The following is a 12,821-nucleotide window of genomic DNA, read 5'->3' on the forward strand; positions in this document are numbered from 1 at the left end:
GAGTTAGTTTAACGCAATAGCTCATCATAGTGGGGTCCTCGTCCTCCTTCCCTCTCCTGTTCATTCATTCAAAACCTTCTTCTTTTTTCCCAATTCCCTCTTAATCCACGTGCCACACCCTCATTGGCCATTCCACAACCCAGAAATTGTACTTACAAACTATTTCGTAAATTTTTTTTTTTAAAAAAACAGTGGACCCCACTAAAGAGGATTTTTCTTCAGATACCCTCGGGGGTTGAGTTTGGGTTTTAGTGACAACCTGTATACAGCTGTACTCCATCTAACCCCACCCCCTTCCCTCTGCAACTAAATGCGCCCCTCTTCTTCTTCCTCTTCTCTTTTCCCCTTTTTCCACAAAAAAAGATTAACTACTCTGTAAACCTCTTCAACCCACAGATTTTCATGCTTTATTGTTAAAAAGATTTAAGGGTTTAAGAATTCATGAAGAAATTCTGGCATTGTTTTAGTAGTTCATCTCTTAACAGTATTCGCAATGCGCATCCCTAAAACCTCACCTATTCCTAGGCCAATTTCCTAACCTCCGCTTCTTCCTCATTATATACCATTTTTTTTTTTGTTTTTCTGGTTGTAGTGAAGTATTACTACTGCTAGTGCTCTGTAAAACGGGGTCGTTTTGAGGAGAGAGAAAGTGAGTATGGATCCTTGTCCATTTGTTCGTCTAACCGTCGGTAACCTCGCGCTGAAAGTTCCTGTACCAGCAAAACCAGCGCGCACTGTAATCCACCCAACATCCTCCCCCTGTTTTTGTAAAATCAAACTCAAAGGCTTTCCCGTCCAAACCGCTGTTATCCCCTACAATCCGTCGGAAACGCTCGTTTCTGACGGAAACCACCATCCCCAAACCGGTTTCATCGCCGCCGCAACTTTCCATTTAAGCAAGGATGATCTGAATAAAATCGCCGGAAAATCGATCTTCGTCGGAAAACTGTTTCTGAAGATTTCAATCTTTACTGGAAGAACAGGGGCAACTTGTGGGGTGAAAAACTCTGGAAGATTGTTGGGGAAAGTATCTGTACCGTTGGATCTTAAAGGGGCGGAATCAAGGGCAGTGGTTTTTCACAACGGGTGGACTTCTGTTGGGAAAGAATCTGGTGTTTCGCAGTTTCATGTAAATGTTCGAGCTGATCCTGATCCTAGGTTCGTTTTTCAGTTTGATGGTGAACCTGAGTGTAGTCCTCAAGTTTTTCAGATTAAAGGGAATATTCGTCAGCCTGTTTTTACTTGCAATTTTAGCTTCCGCTCCACCAACTCTGACCGTCATCAACGTTCCAGGTAACTTTTTTTTTGCGCTTATCGTAAAGTCGAAAATGGATTATTCAATTTGTCCGAGAAGAATTTATAGGAATTTTCATTTTTGTATGATAATATATAATATTAATGATAAATATATATATATTATGATGTAGTATGAAACAATTGAATTGGGTGTTGTTAAATTGTGATGTTGTACAGATCATCGGAGCAAGGAAGTGGAAGAGGATGGTTGAGTTCGTTTGGAAGTGAGAGAGAAAGGCCAGGGAAAGAGAGAAAAGGTTGGTCAATTACGGTCCATGATTTATCAGGTTCACCGGTTGCGGCTGCGTCAATGGTGACACCATTTGTGGCATCCCCTGGTTCGGACCGAGTTAGTCGGTCTAACCCGGGTTCGTGGCTTATTCTTAGGCCAGGTGAAGGTACTTGGAAGCCGTGGGGCCGTCTCGAGGCGTGGAGAGAGCGAGGGGCTCATGATGGGCTTGGGTATCGGTTTGAGTTGATTCCTGATATGAGCGCCAACTCTGGGGTGGTGTTAGCTGAGTCAACTCTTAATACGGCGAAAGGCGGGACGTTTACGATTGACTTGGGTGGGTGTAGTCAGGTCAATGCTGGTAGTAATGGGAATGGTTCGAATCGGGGTAATCAACGGTCGAGCTCGCCCGGGTGTAGCCCAAGGAGAGGGAGTGGGGATTTCGGAATGGGGTTGTGGCCGTATAGCGCGTATAGAGGGTTTGTGATGGCGGCGAGGGTGGAAGGGGAAGGGAAATGTAGTAAGCCGACCGTGGAGGTGAGCGTGCAGCATGTCACCTGCGCGGAGGATGCCGCTGCCTACGTCGCGCTCGCGGCAGCGGTTGATCTTAGTATCGACGCTTGTAGGCTTTTCTCCCAAAAGCTTAGGAAGGAGCTTTGCCACACTAATGATCTGGGTAGCTGACACTCTTGGCTTTTGGGTGTTTATCAATTTACTATTTTTAAAGTTTTGAGTAATTTTTACTAAGTGATGGAATTTGTACTCCATCGACTTTTTAGATGGTTAAGTACGTAATTAATTACTGCCTGATTATTATTAGTAACTACTGACTGGTTGTGGGAGGAGGGAGAAATGTGTATAGTAGGGAGTAGATTTTAGGAGATAAAACAAGAAGGTAAAAAAAAAATATTTTCCTTCTTTGATTTGTGTGTGGCTTGATTAAGATCTTTATGTTTTTTTGGAAAGTACTATCGGTTTTAATTTACTTTAGTATTTTCTCTCTTTTGATTGCAATGTTTGAACTTATGTTGCCTTTTGTGTTCATACATGTATATGGTCATATATTCATCAATTTATATGTGATTTTGTTATGAATCGAGTCTGGTTTAGGGGTTGAAGGCCCTTTTCCACTTTGTTAGAGGAGTTTCATCATCAGGCTTTGCAAGAGATCTCTAATATTCCGTGTACATTAACAAGATCGAAATTTAATAACTTTTTGTTGGATTCGTCTTGATATATTATTTTAAATAAAATAATATATTTATGTTTTTGAAAATTCATAACTTTCCATAACTTTCCTAATATGAAAAATGTGATTATACTTGATATATACTATTAATAGAAAGTTCTTAATTATAAAGCTACTGATTTTCATAATTATTTACATGTTCTCATCCTAACCCCTGCACACACCACCACATTAGCAAAAATGTATTATAGAGAGAGAGATTTGGAAGATTTCTTTTTTGTTGACAGGTTGATGATGGTTTGGTTTCTCAATCTTCATTCTTAGCTTCACCTGTTTGCTTAAGCCTATATTTTATGCTGATTAAGGGAAGATGATGGGATGCTGGTGTTGCTAGGATGAAGACGATGGGATGGTGGTGGTGGCTAGATTACAACGCTGGGACGTAGTGGTTGGTCCGGGATGGTGAGACTTCGGTTGTCATCGGTGGATAAGTGGTTTAATTAAATGTCAAATATTTAATCAACATGTTCTAGTGTGCTGCACATACAATTTCTCTCTCCACTTCCTTAGGTATCAATCCGTATCATGTCAAGCGCTATAAGTTAAGTACTACGAGTACATAAAAAAAAAAAAAAAAATGAAGCACGAACTATGATTTTTGGGTTGAGCTTGAGCAACTCGTGCATATAATGAGTAACTCACAAGCTAATTAAACTTCATACTTGTACTACTGTTTGTTGTGCATGCGCAAGTGCAAGTAGTGCAATTTTAGTGAAAATTTTGTTGATGGTTAGCATTAGAAAAAAGATAATTTGCCATCTAGGACTTGTCTAAATTTTACAGGAGGATCAATTAAAGGGATTATAATTTTATTTGCTCAAGTTAGCTTAGACATTATTTCTAGGTCAATGAACAAAGTTGTTTATAATGGAGAAAGAGAGAGAGAGAAGGGACATGAGTACATGACAGATGCAACCATCAACCATTACTACCAGCAACATCAACACCACCATCTCACAAACCACCGCAACAAAGCCCCATCTTATAAACCACTTTTGCGAACTATTGCCAAAAACCACCTCGAAATAGAGGAGAGAGAAATACCAAATTTGCAATTGAGAATATTTTTTGTGGGATAAATCCAACTGCAATTGAAGGTTTCGATTTGAAATCTTTGGTCAATTTCGATCACCAAAGAGTAAGATTTTACCTACTCGATTCATTTTGACGGCAAGCTCATTGAGAACTGAGAAAGCAAGGAGCTGAGAGAGATTGAGGTAGACACAGACAAAGATTGAGGAAAGGGGCGGTGGTGGTGATGGTGGCAGGGAGGAGTAAGTGACGTGAGGAAAGAGAAGGAAGCCGGGTAATTTGTTAAGGGAGAAGAGTTATGCTCAGGCCGTCGTAAATATTTTGGGGGCCTGTGGTGTTGTGTACATTTCGTTAGTTTTTTTTTTTTTTTTTACATAACAGCTAAACACCGTAAACCGTTAGCTATGTTTTCAAGTCACAAATAATATTTGAAATACTCTATTTCATACGAATATTAGGTAAGACACTTTTACATTAATTACTATTTAAAAAAAATAGGTAGTTCACTTATAAAATAACATAGATATAGACAATATGAAATGTATTATGTAGAGTTAATTATTGAAAAAAAATTAAAAGATTAAAAAAAACTAAGCGTAATAAATACATATAATATAACAACTCATTCCCATAAGAATAGAAGAAGGGAAAATTTGAAAGGCAGGGACCCTCAAGGATCCTATAAAGATCTTATACCAACTATGTTAGGTTCAACATCATATTTTTATCGGCGTTGATTTATAATTATACTTGATTAGAGGATTTTTTCCCGCCATGTGGATCACTCAAGCTCTGTCACGTGTCATCCACGTGGACCAACCAGAGTTTGCCACATGTCACCTCGCAAGAGGTCCAAGGTGGACCAATCAGGTCACGACACGTGGCTGACAGATAGCCAACCAGGAAACTGGCCTCTAATAGCCTAAATTGCTAGGCAAAGCCCAGTCAGTCCTAGGTTTATTGAAACCTAGTTCTGGGCACGTTTTCCAACACCCTATAAAAGGGAGATGTTTCCCCCTCGGGAACACACAATTAATTCACATTAACTCACAATCAGAGAAAGTCAAACATTTGACACCTCAAACTGAGCAATTACACATTGCAGATTCTCTCTTGGAATCCGAGAGGGACTTTACTTTCCGCACTTTACTCCTCAAACACGTTCTACCTTGATCGTCAGAGGCGGAACTCCCACCCACAGGAGTCTCCGTTGTTTTGCAGGTACAGGCGTCCAGAGGTCAGTCTTGGTGTTGTAACTCTCCCGCAGGACACTCAAAAAACCCCGAACATTTGGCGCCGTCTGTGGAGAGAGTACTTCTAAGATGACTTCACAAGAACCTGTACCGCCCTTAAACGAGAAGCGGCCCATGGATGAAGCCCAGGTCGTTTCAGACCAAGATACGGATGACGACTATGATGTCACCACCCACACGGCCCCTGACGGGTCCCTAAGAACATGGCGCATCCGTCCCACCGAAAGGAGGGAACGGAACCCCGACCAGGCGAGGCCTAGTGACACAGTCGGCCAGCCGGCTGGTCAGCTCCATGTGGCCGAAGGATCCACCCCCATCACTAGAATCGAGCTCATGACTCTCATGACAAGTTTCAAAGGGGAGATAAAGGATCTAATCGATAAACGGACGGCTGTCCCTACCAAGGAACAGTCGGCCAAAAAGCCCTCTCATTCTGGGAGGAATAAGTCGGTCAAAGACCGAGAGGCCACTCCTTATCCCAAACCAAGGGAGGGGCAGAAGCCCCCTTGATAAACCTAGCCAGACTTCAGTTCCCTAAGCCAGGGAAGAGGAAGGCCATCCGGCATGTACAACCGGATGGTTCCAAGAAAACATTTTCCGATGCTCGGATGTTAATCCAGCAAAAGAAGAATCTGCAACTGTCAGAGTCGGCCTCAACGTCGAACTTTAATGACAGCTTTCAGATACCTTAATGAGGTATTCTCAATCAAACTGAGAAGACCACGACATGTCTGCCCACTCTAGTCCTCAGATGTTCCAAGCGGCCCCGTATGCGCCTCAACAGCCATACATGCCGTATGGACAACCATATATACAGCCTACCCTCTTCGGGAGGCAGGCGACACATAACGTCTAGCCCTTGGACTGGCAGCTCCGACTGCTAAGACTTAGAGAACAACCCACTGCATTCTCCAAGGAAATAACTGAGGCCGCACAGCCGGCCAAGGTGAAGAATGTGTTGGTAGACACTTATGATGGTACCACCAACCTAGAAGACCACCTGATGGCATACACCAACCTTATGTATCTACAAGGGTTGGATGATGCCGCATGGTGTAGATGTTTACCGGCCACATTAAAGGGCGTCGCCTAACAATGGTTTGGCAACCTGCCGGCCGGGTGCATAAATAACTTTAAGACGCTTACATACTTGTTCGGGTCAAACTTCTCAATGAATATCCCTACAAAGAAAACAAGTCTCGACTTGGGAGCCATATAGCAGGGACAGAAGGAGGGGCTACGCTCATATATTAGGCGGTTTAATCTGATGAGAATTCAGATTCAAGGACTGTCTGATGAGGTAGCCTACACAGAATTTTTCAAAGGTTTGAAAGACGGGTCAGCCTTCAAGTTCGACCTTGTCAGAAAGAGGGTAACTACCCTCCTAGAGGCACTGATGGAGGCGGACGCCTATATACAGACGACCGAGCTCTGTAACATCCGTAATCAGACAGACTCAAAGAGGTTTGACAAGAGAGAGAGTCGGCCATCACAGCCGGCTAAGAAAGAAGAAAAGAAAAGAAAAGAAGTCTGGGTGGCTGATACTACTGAACAGCCATCCCACAAGAAAAAGAAAGAAGCAAAAACGTACTCCCCGAAGTACGATTTCAATAAAGACAGTTACTCCATCCTCATGGAGATTAAGGATCAGGTCACCATTGAGAAGCCGACCTCTATGAAAGGTTCCGCCAAAAATCGGAACAAAAACAAATACTGCCACTACCATGAAGATATTGGCCACGACACCAACGAATGATATAGGCTCAAGAGTCTGTTGGACTGCCTGGCTGATAAAGGGGTACTCAAGTCCTATGTTCTGAGGTCCAAAGTTACCCTACAAACTAACACTGGGCAACCGTCCAAAAAGAAGCCCCGCTCTGCTAATAGTTCGGATACTGATGAAATTCCGATCTATACAATAGCAGGCGGCTTCGCTGGAGGCGGCCCTACCATCCGGGGTAATAAAGACTATGTTAGGCAGCTCGATGTTAACTCAGTCGACGAGGAACAGGCGTCCAAGGACTCTTTCCGCGAAGTTGTTATTACTGAAGATGACAAGGGAAAAATCAGGAGGCCGCATGATGACCTTATTGTCATCGAATACAAAGTGGCCAACCAAAGGGTTGGCCGGATCCTCATTGACACGAGGAGTTCGTCTGACCTCATCAGTCACAAGTGCCTGGCCAAGCTCAGGTACAAGCCCGAGAGTGTGCACCCGGTCTCTCATCCCTTAGTGGGATTTGGGGGAGGAGTTGTACATCCGGTAGGTCGAATAGACTTACCCATTCGTCTGGGCGAAAAAGGGGAGGGACGCCACATGGTGGCCCGGTTCTTAGTTGTTGAAGAGCTGACGGCCTATGACATGATTTTGGGGCGTCCTACCCTAAACTCCTTCTCTTATGCTTCTCAAGTTTGAGAGGGATGATGGAACAGTCGGCTCCCTACGGGGAGACCAAAAGATGGTCAGGGAGTGTTATCTCTCTAATGTCAAACCCATTGTGGTCGGAGCCGGCCCCAGTGGAGAAACTGCTGACCTTGACCAAGTCAAGGAAGCCGCGCCTGCTGCAACAACAGCCAACAAGAAGAGAAAAGCCAACCAAATGGTGGCCGAGAAAAAAGACAGGCAATAGCAATTATTGATCGGTGAAAGGCCGGATGAACTTCGTCCTCAGCCGGCTGGTGAACACATGGACATCGTCCTGGCCGAACTATTAAGGTTGGGGCGACTGCTTTTGCTAAACTTGGTGCAGAATTGCACAACTTGTTAAAAGAATTCAAAGACATCTTTGCCTTTGAGGTGGACGAGATGCTAGGCATCAGCCCGAATCTGGCCGTCCAAAAGCTTGCTGTGGATCCCAAAAAGAAGTCGGTAAGGCAAAAGAAGAGGAACCATGGTGAGGAAAGAAGCCAGGCAGCAGCCGCCGAGGTGAAAAAATTGTTAGATGCAGGGTTCATTCGACAATGCTATTTCCCTAATTGGGTTGCCAATGTTGTTCTTGTAAAGAAGCCGAATGGAACTTGACGCATGTGTGTTGACTACACAGACTTAAACAAGGCATGTCCGAAGGATAACTATCCTCTCCCAAAGATCGACAGCCTGGTCGACTCTACAGCTGGCCATGCCTTGATGAGCTTCACGGACGCCTATTCAGGATTTCACCAGATACCCTTGTGGAAGAAAGATCAAGAAAAGACGGCATTTGTCACTAATCAAGGGCTATTCTGCTATACTATGATGCCGTCTGGTTTGAAGAATGCGCCTGCTACCTTCCAGAGAATGATTAATACAGTCTTCATTAATCAAATTGGAAGGAATGTGGAGGCGTACATTGATGATATGATAGTCAAATCCAAACTTTAGACGGACCATATTACAGATCTCCGAGAAACATTTTCCACACTCAGGCGGTACTAGGTCATGCTCAATCCTAAGAAATGTGTTTTTGGTGTTGATTCTGGGAAGTTCCTCGGATTTCTGATTGATCAAAGGGGGATAGAGGCTAACCTGGAAAAAATATAGGCGGTCATAGACATGCAGTCGCCTCGCACTGTAAAGGAAGTTAAAAAATTAACAGGTTGTCTAGCGGCAATGGGGAGATTCCTCAGTCGGTCAGGCGACAAGTGCCTCTATTTCTTCCAAGCAATTAAGAAGAAGACTATGTTTGAATGGGGGACGGATGTAAAGGCGACCTTCCAAAAGTTGAAGGAACACTTACACTCTTTGCCAAGGTTCGTCAGCCTTCTGACAAAGGAAGTGTTATACATGTACTTGGCCGTCTCTGATCATGCTCTCAATGCTGTTCTCCTTACTGAAGAATGCTGAGTTACGGTACCCCATGGTTGAAAGTTTTGGCCTAGCCCTCTTCATGACAGCTAAGAAGCTGAAATCTTACTTCTTGGCACATCCGGTCGTGGTCTACACTAACCAACCAATCAAGCGGCCACTGACAACCATGGAATCATCCCGCCGAATGATTAAATGGGCAATTGAAATGCAAAGCCTAGAAATTACTTTTGAGCCAAGCAAAGAAGTGAAGGGGCAGGCACTTGCCGACTTCATTGTTGAAATGACTAGGCCGGCTGATCCAGAAAATCTTGACCAAGTCTGGAAGGTATATGTGGACGCGCGGGAGCCCCACATTGAACAGTTGTGGTGCAGGCGTCATATGTCAGTCTCCTGACGGAGACAAGTATGAGTATGCACTACGTTTCAAGTTCCAAGCCTCAAATAATGAGGCAGAATATGAAGCCCTACTAGTAGGCATCCGCATGTGTAAGGCGGATGGGGCAAGGAAAGTGGACGCCTGTGCTGATTCACAGTTGATTGTTAGCCAATACCATGGTGATTATGAAGCCACACATTTGGCTATGATCAAGTATTTACAGGCGGTCAAAGAAGAGGCAGGGATACTTGATGAATTTAATTTAAGTTAGGTACCCAGGTCTGAGAATAACCAGGCGGATGCTCTCTCCAAATTGGCATCATCCGCCTCTTGTGACACACCAAGATCAGTTTTCTGGGAGGTGATGGAAAAAAGGAGCATTGAAGAGGAACCCATTGGAATCCTAGATCGAAGCTCAACTTGGATGGATGGCATCCGGGCATATTTAACAGACGACACCTTGCTGGATACTTACCCAGAGATGATCGTAATGAAAAAGCGTGCATCCAACTTTGAAATCCATAAACGGGAACTTTTCAAGAAAGGGTATCTTAAACCTCTTCTGAAGTGTGTTACCCAAGAAAAGGGCCGAGAGGTCCTCAAAGATTTGAATTCAGGGTTCTGTACCTCCCACATAGGCGGCAGGACCCTAAAAAGAGAGCCAGGCGGCAAGGCTACTTCTGGCCTACCCTAGAAGCAGACACCATAGAGATGGTAAAAAAATGTGACAAGTGTCAAAGGTTTGGCAAGCTCATCCATCGTCCGGCCACTGACCTGACGGCAATCCATAGCCAAGTACCATTTGCTAAGTGGGGCATGGACATTCTGGGTTCGTATACGCCTGCTATAGGCGGATGGAGATACATTTTGGTTGCCTCCGACTACTTCACCAAGTGGGTAGAGGCGGAGGCAGTCAAAGGCATTAAAACAAAAGATGTTATCTCCTTCATTTAGAGAAATGTCATCACCCAGTATGGGGTACCCGTGTCTATGGTCTTTGACAATGGTCCTCAGTTTGAGACACCTACTCTCAAGAACTGGTTGGGAGACCAAGGGATCTCTCATTGTTTTGCATCAGTCGGCCGCCCCCAAGAAAACGGCCAGGTTGAAGCCTTCAATAAGTTAATCTCTGATGGCATAAAAAAGAAAATTGAAAAAGCTGGCGACCTATGGGCTGATGAGCTACCGCATGTTCTATGGGCCATTAGGACGACTGAAAAAGGAGCGACTGGTGAAACTCCATTTCTCATGGTTTATGGGGCAGAGGCTGTTCTGCCTATTGAGCACTATGAGCCGACTCCTCGAGTCATGCCTTATGACGAAGAGGCTACCTGGGAAGCCATGCGGCTAGCATTGGACTCACTTCCAGAACGCAGGGGCAATGCGGCCTTGCGTCATGAGATCTACCGTCTGAGAATGACGAGAGCTTACAATAAAAGAGTGCACAAGCGTCCCTTGAAAGTAGGGGACTTTGTGTTACGAAAAATGGAAGAAGTCGGTAGGGTCAATGAACAGGGAAAGTTGACTCCTAACTGGGATGGCCCCTACCGAATCTATGAAGAAGTTAAAGGCGGCACCTACCACTTGGAAACACCAGACGGGAGGCAGGTAGCCAGAACTTGGAACGTAGACAACTTGAAAAAGTACTACTTCTGAGATTTGTAAATTATTTGTATATGTAAGCAAATATCAATAAAATTTGCAATTTATTTTTCAGTTTTTTGCAAGTCTCCTCAGTGGGGCCACATGCCAAATGATCAACTTAAGGCCCATGGTCGGATCATCCTTATAAAATTAAACTAATACGTCTGTCCTAAACAAGAGCAGGCGTCCGGCGACATCCATCCGTGGGAATTCGTCGCAGAGAGCATCTCCCTTTTGGGTGGCATATTGCTCTATAAACCTAAAACAAACGACCCTACCGAATGTCCCCAAGACAGCCTCGTAGTCGTTTGACATGAGACGAAGATAAACGTACCGCTTTACTACGAACACGCGGTAGACAGTTAAAATCTAAGTCAGAAACCGCCTGTTATTGCTTGAGACAATACAGTCGGCATAATTTGAGTAAATAGCTAAGCAAAACTTGGCGAATAAAGAGGTACCATGCGGCCAAAATCGTCTGTTTCTTCTACTCACTCAAATCAAAGTGACGGAGTTTTATTAACCTCAAAAGGTTAACTCATAGTCAACTAACCTATAATGGAACCTAAAAGGTACGAATGAAGCCGCCTGTCCTTGTAATAAACAGACGGCATTCGGCCACTATTCCTATTTAGGTTAGCAAGTCTGTTGAAGCTACCGCCTGTAACCCAATCGGCGGTTGCTACTTTGATTAAAAACATCCAGTTTGGCGCCTGTTCTGGACAAGGACCAAACAGACGAACTATTTACAATCAATAAAATAAACTAAGTACAAAACTTGGTGGCAAAAGCATGGTTCGTATAAATAACTATATTGAGGCCGAGAGCCGGATAATGCTGAGTGTTTGGCCGTCTGTCCAATGGCCGCCTGGTTTAGGGCAATCACCATAGTGATTGATTGACCTAGAAATCAGTCATACTTGTAAAAGTATCAAAGATTTCCAAGTCAATCCATCAACCTTAGAAAACCAGGCGCACAGCCGGCCAGGGGCAAGAACAGTTGGTATACCAAAACAATCGGCATTTTGAAAAATTTGCATTCATACAGAAAGGCAAGCTATACTTAGCAAAATTCATGAAAGGCAAAAATTCAAAGCAAAGTAAAAATTGGAAAATCCGTCAAAACTGCCAGATGTTTCATATTAACAGTCGGCCATAAGACCGACAGAATTGTTGAAATTGTAAAATAAACCCCGACCCCTTGGTCGGGTAATGATACAAAGCAAACGGCACGCAGGCCGAAGAAAAGTTGATAAAAAAGGGAAAGCTTAAGCAGCCAGAGGGGGTACATCAGCATCAGCAGCCGCATCCGTCTGGTTCCCATTCGGTCGCTGTTCTGTTTCATCAACCTCCCCCTCCTTCTCCTCCTCATGGTCCGACTCCCCGAGGTGGAATCAGACGACTCACCACCCGCCTTTTCTTCATCATGGCCTTGCTCCATGATCTTGTCATTGTACTCTCGGGTACAGTTGGCATATTGATTCTTCAAGCTGTCATAGCTGGTCTCTGGGAAGAGAGCCACCCAGGTAATCTCCATGATGAAGTTGGTGTCCTCCATCATGTCCTTGACCAACTCCTGTTTCTCCTCATCGACCCTTGAAGTGTATTTTTTGGCAAGCTGGGTCTTCTGGTTGGCCAACCGCTGCTTCAGTTTGTCTACCCGAGTGCGGAGGCCTGCTGCTTCACTGTCCACCTCCTTTAGAGGCGCGAGCTCAGCCTTGAGGTCCGACACAGACTTCTCCAGTTTTGAGATCCTTTTCTTAGCCGCCTCTAAGTCCGCTTTAACCTACAAGTTGGCAGTAGCCTGATAATACAGTATGTCAGTAGTATGAAGTTCATTTTAAGCAATCTGGAACATAGCTTTGTTAGAATCAGAGGCGGCCCAGGCCTTCGCAGCCTTTACCTCTTTGCTCTTTTTGTTTAGGGGCTTGCGGAGACCACACACTCGCAGTATA

At 44.4% G+C, this 12,821-nt stretch overlaps 1 protein-coding gene across 1 annotated transcript; it reads left to right on the forward strand.

Annotated features, from left to right (window-relative positions):
- The first annotated feature begins 242 nt into the window (after positions 1–242).
- LOC110719971 lies at positions 243–2,551 on the forward strand. The gene is made up of 2 exons (XM_021898972.1): positions 243–1,293; positions 1,474–2,551. Exons 1-2 carry the CDS (start codon positions 656–658, stop codon positions 2,207–2,209), a joined length of 1,374 nt encoding a protein of 457 aa, XP_021754664.1. The 5' UTR covers positions 243–655; the 3' UTR covers positions 2,210–2,551.
- Positions 2,552–12,821: the final 10,270 nt, after the last annotated feature.

Source organism: Chenopodium quinoa, unplaced genomic scaffold (assembly GCF_001683475.1).
Source record: "Chenopodium quinoa cultivar QQ74 unplaced genomic scaffold, ASM168347v1, whole genome shotgun sequence".
Taxonomy (NCBI): Eukaryota; Viridiplantae; Streptophyta; class Magnoliopsida; order Caryophyllales; family Amaranthaceae; genus Chenopodium; species Chenopodium quinoa.

Excerpts from the sequence above, each read along its gene's own strand:
- LOC110719971 (XM_021898972.1), top strand. The coding sequence starts at position 656 with ATGGATCCTTGTCCATTTGTTCGTCTAACCGTCGGTAACCTCGCGCTG. Across the intron at positions 1,294-1,473 it reads GACCGTCATCAACGTTCCAG|ATCATCGGAGCAAGGAAGTG; the intron begins GTAACTTTTTTT and ends GATGTTGTACAG.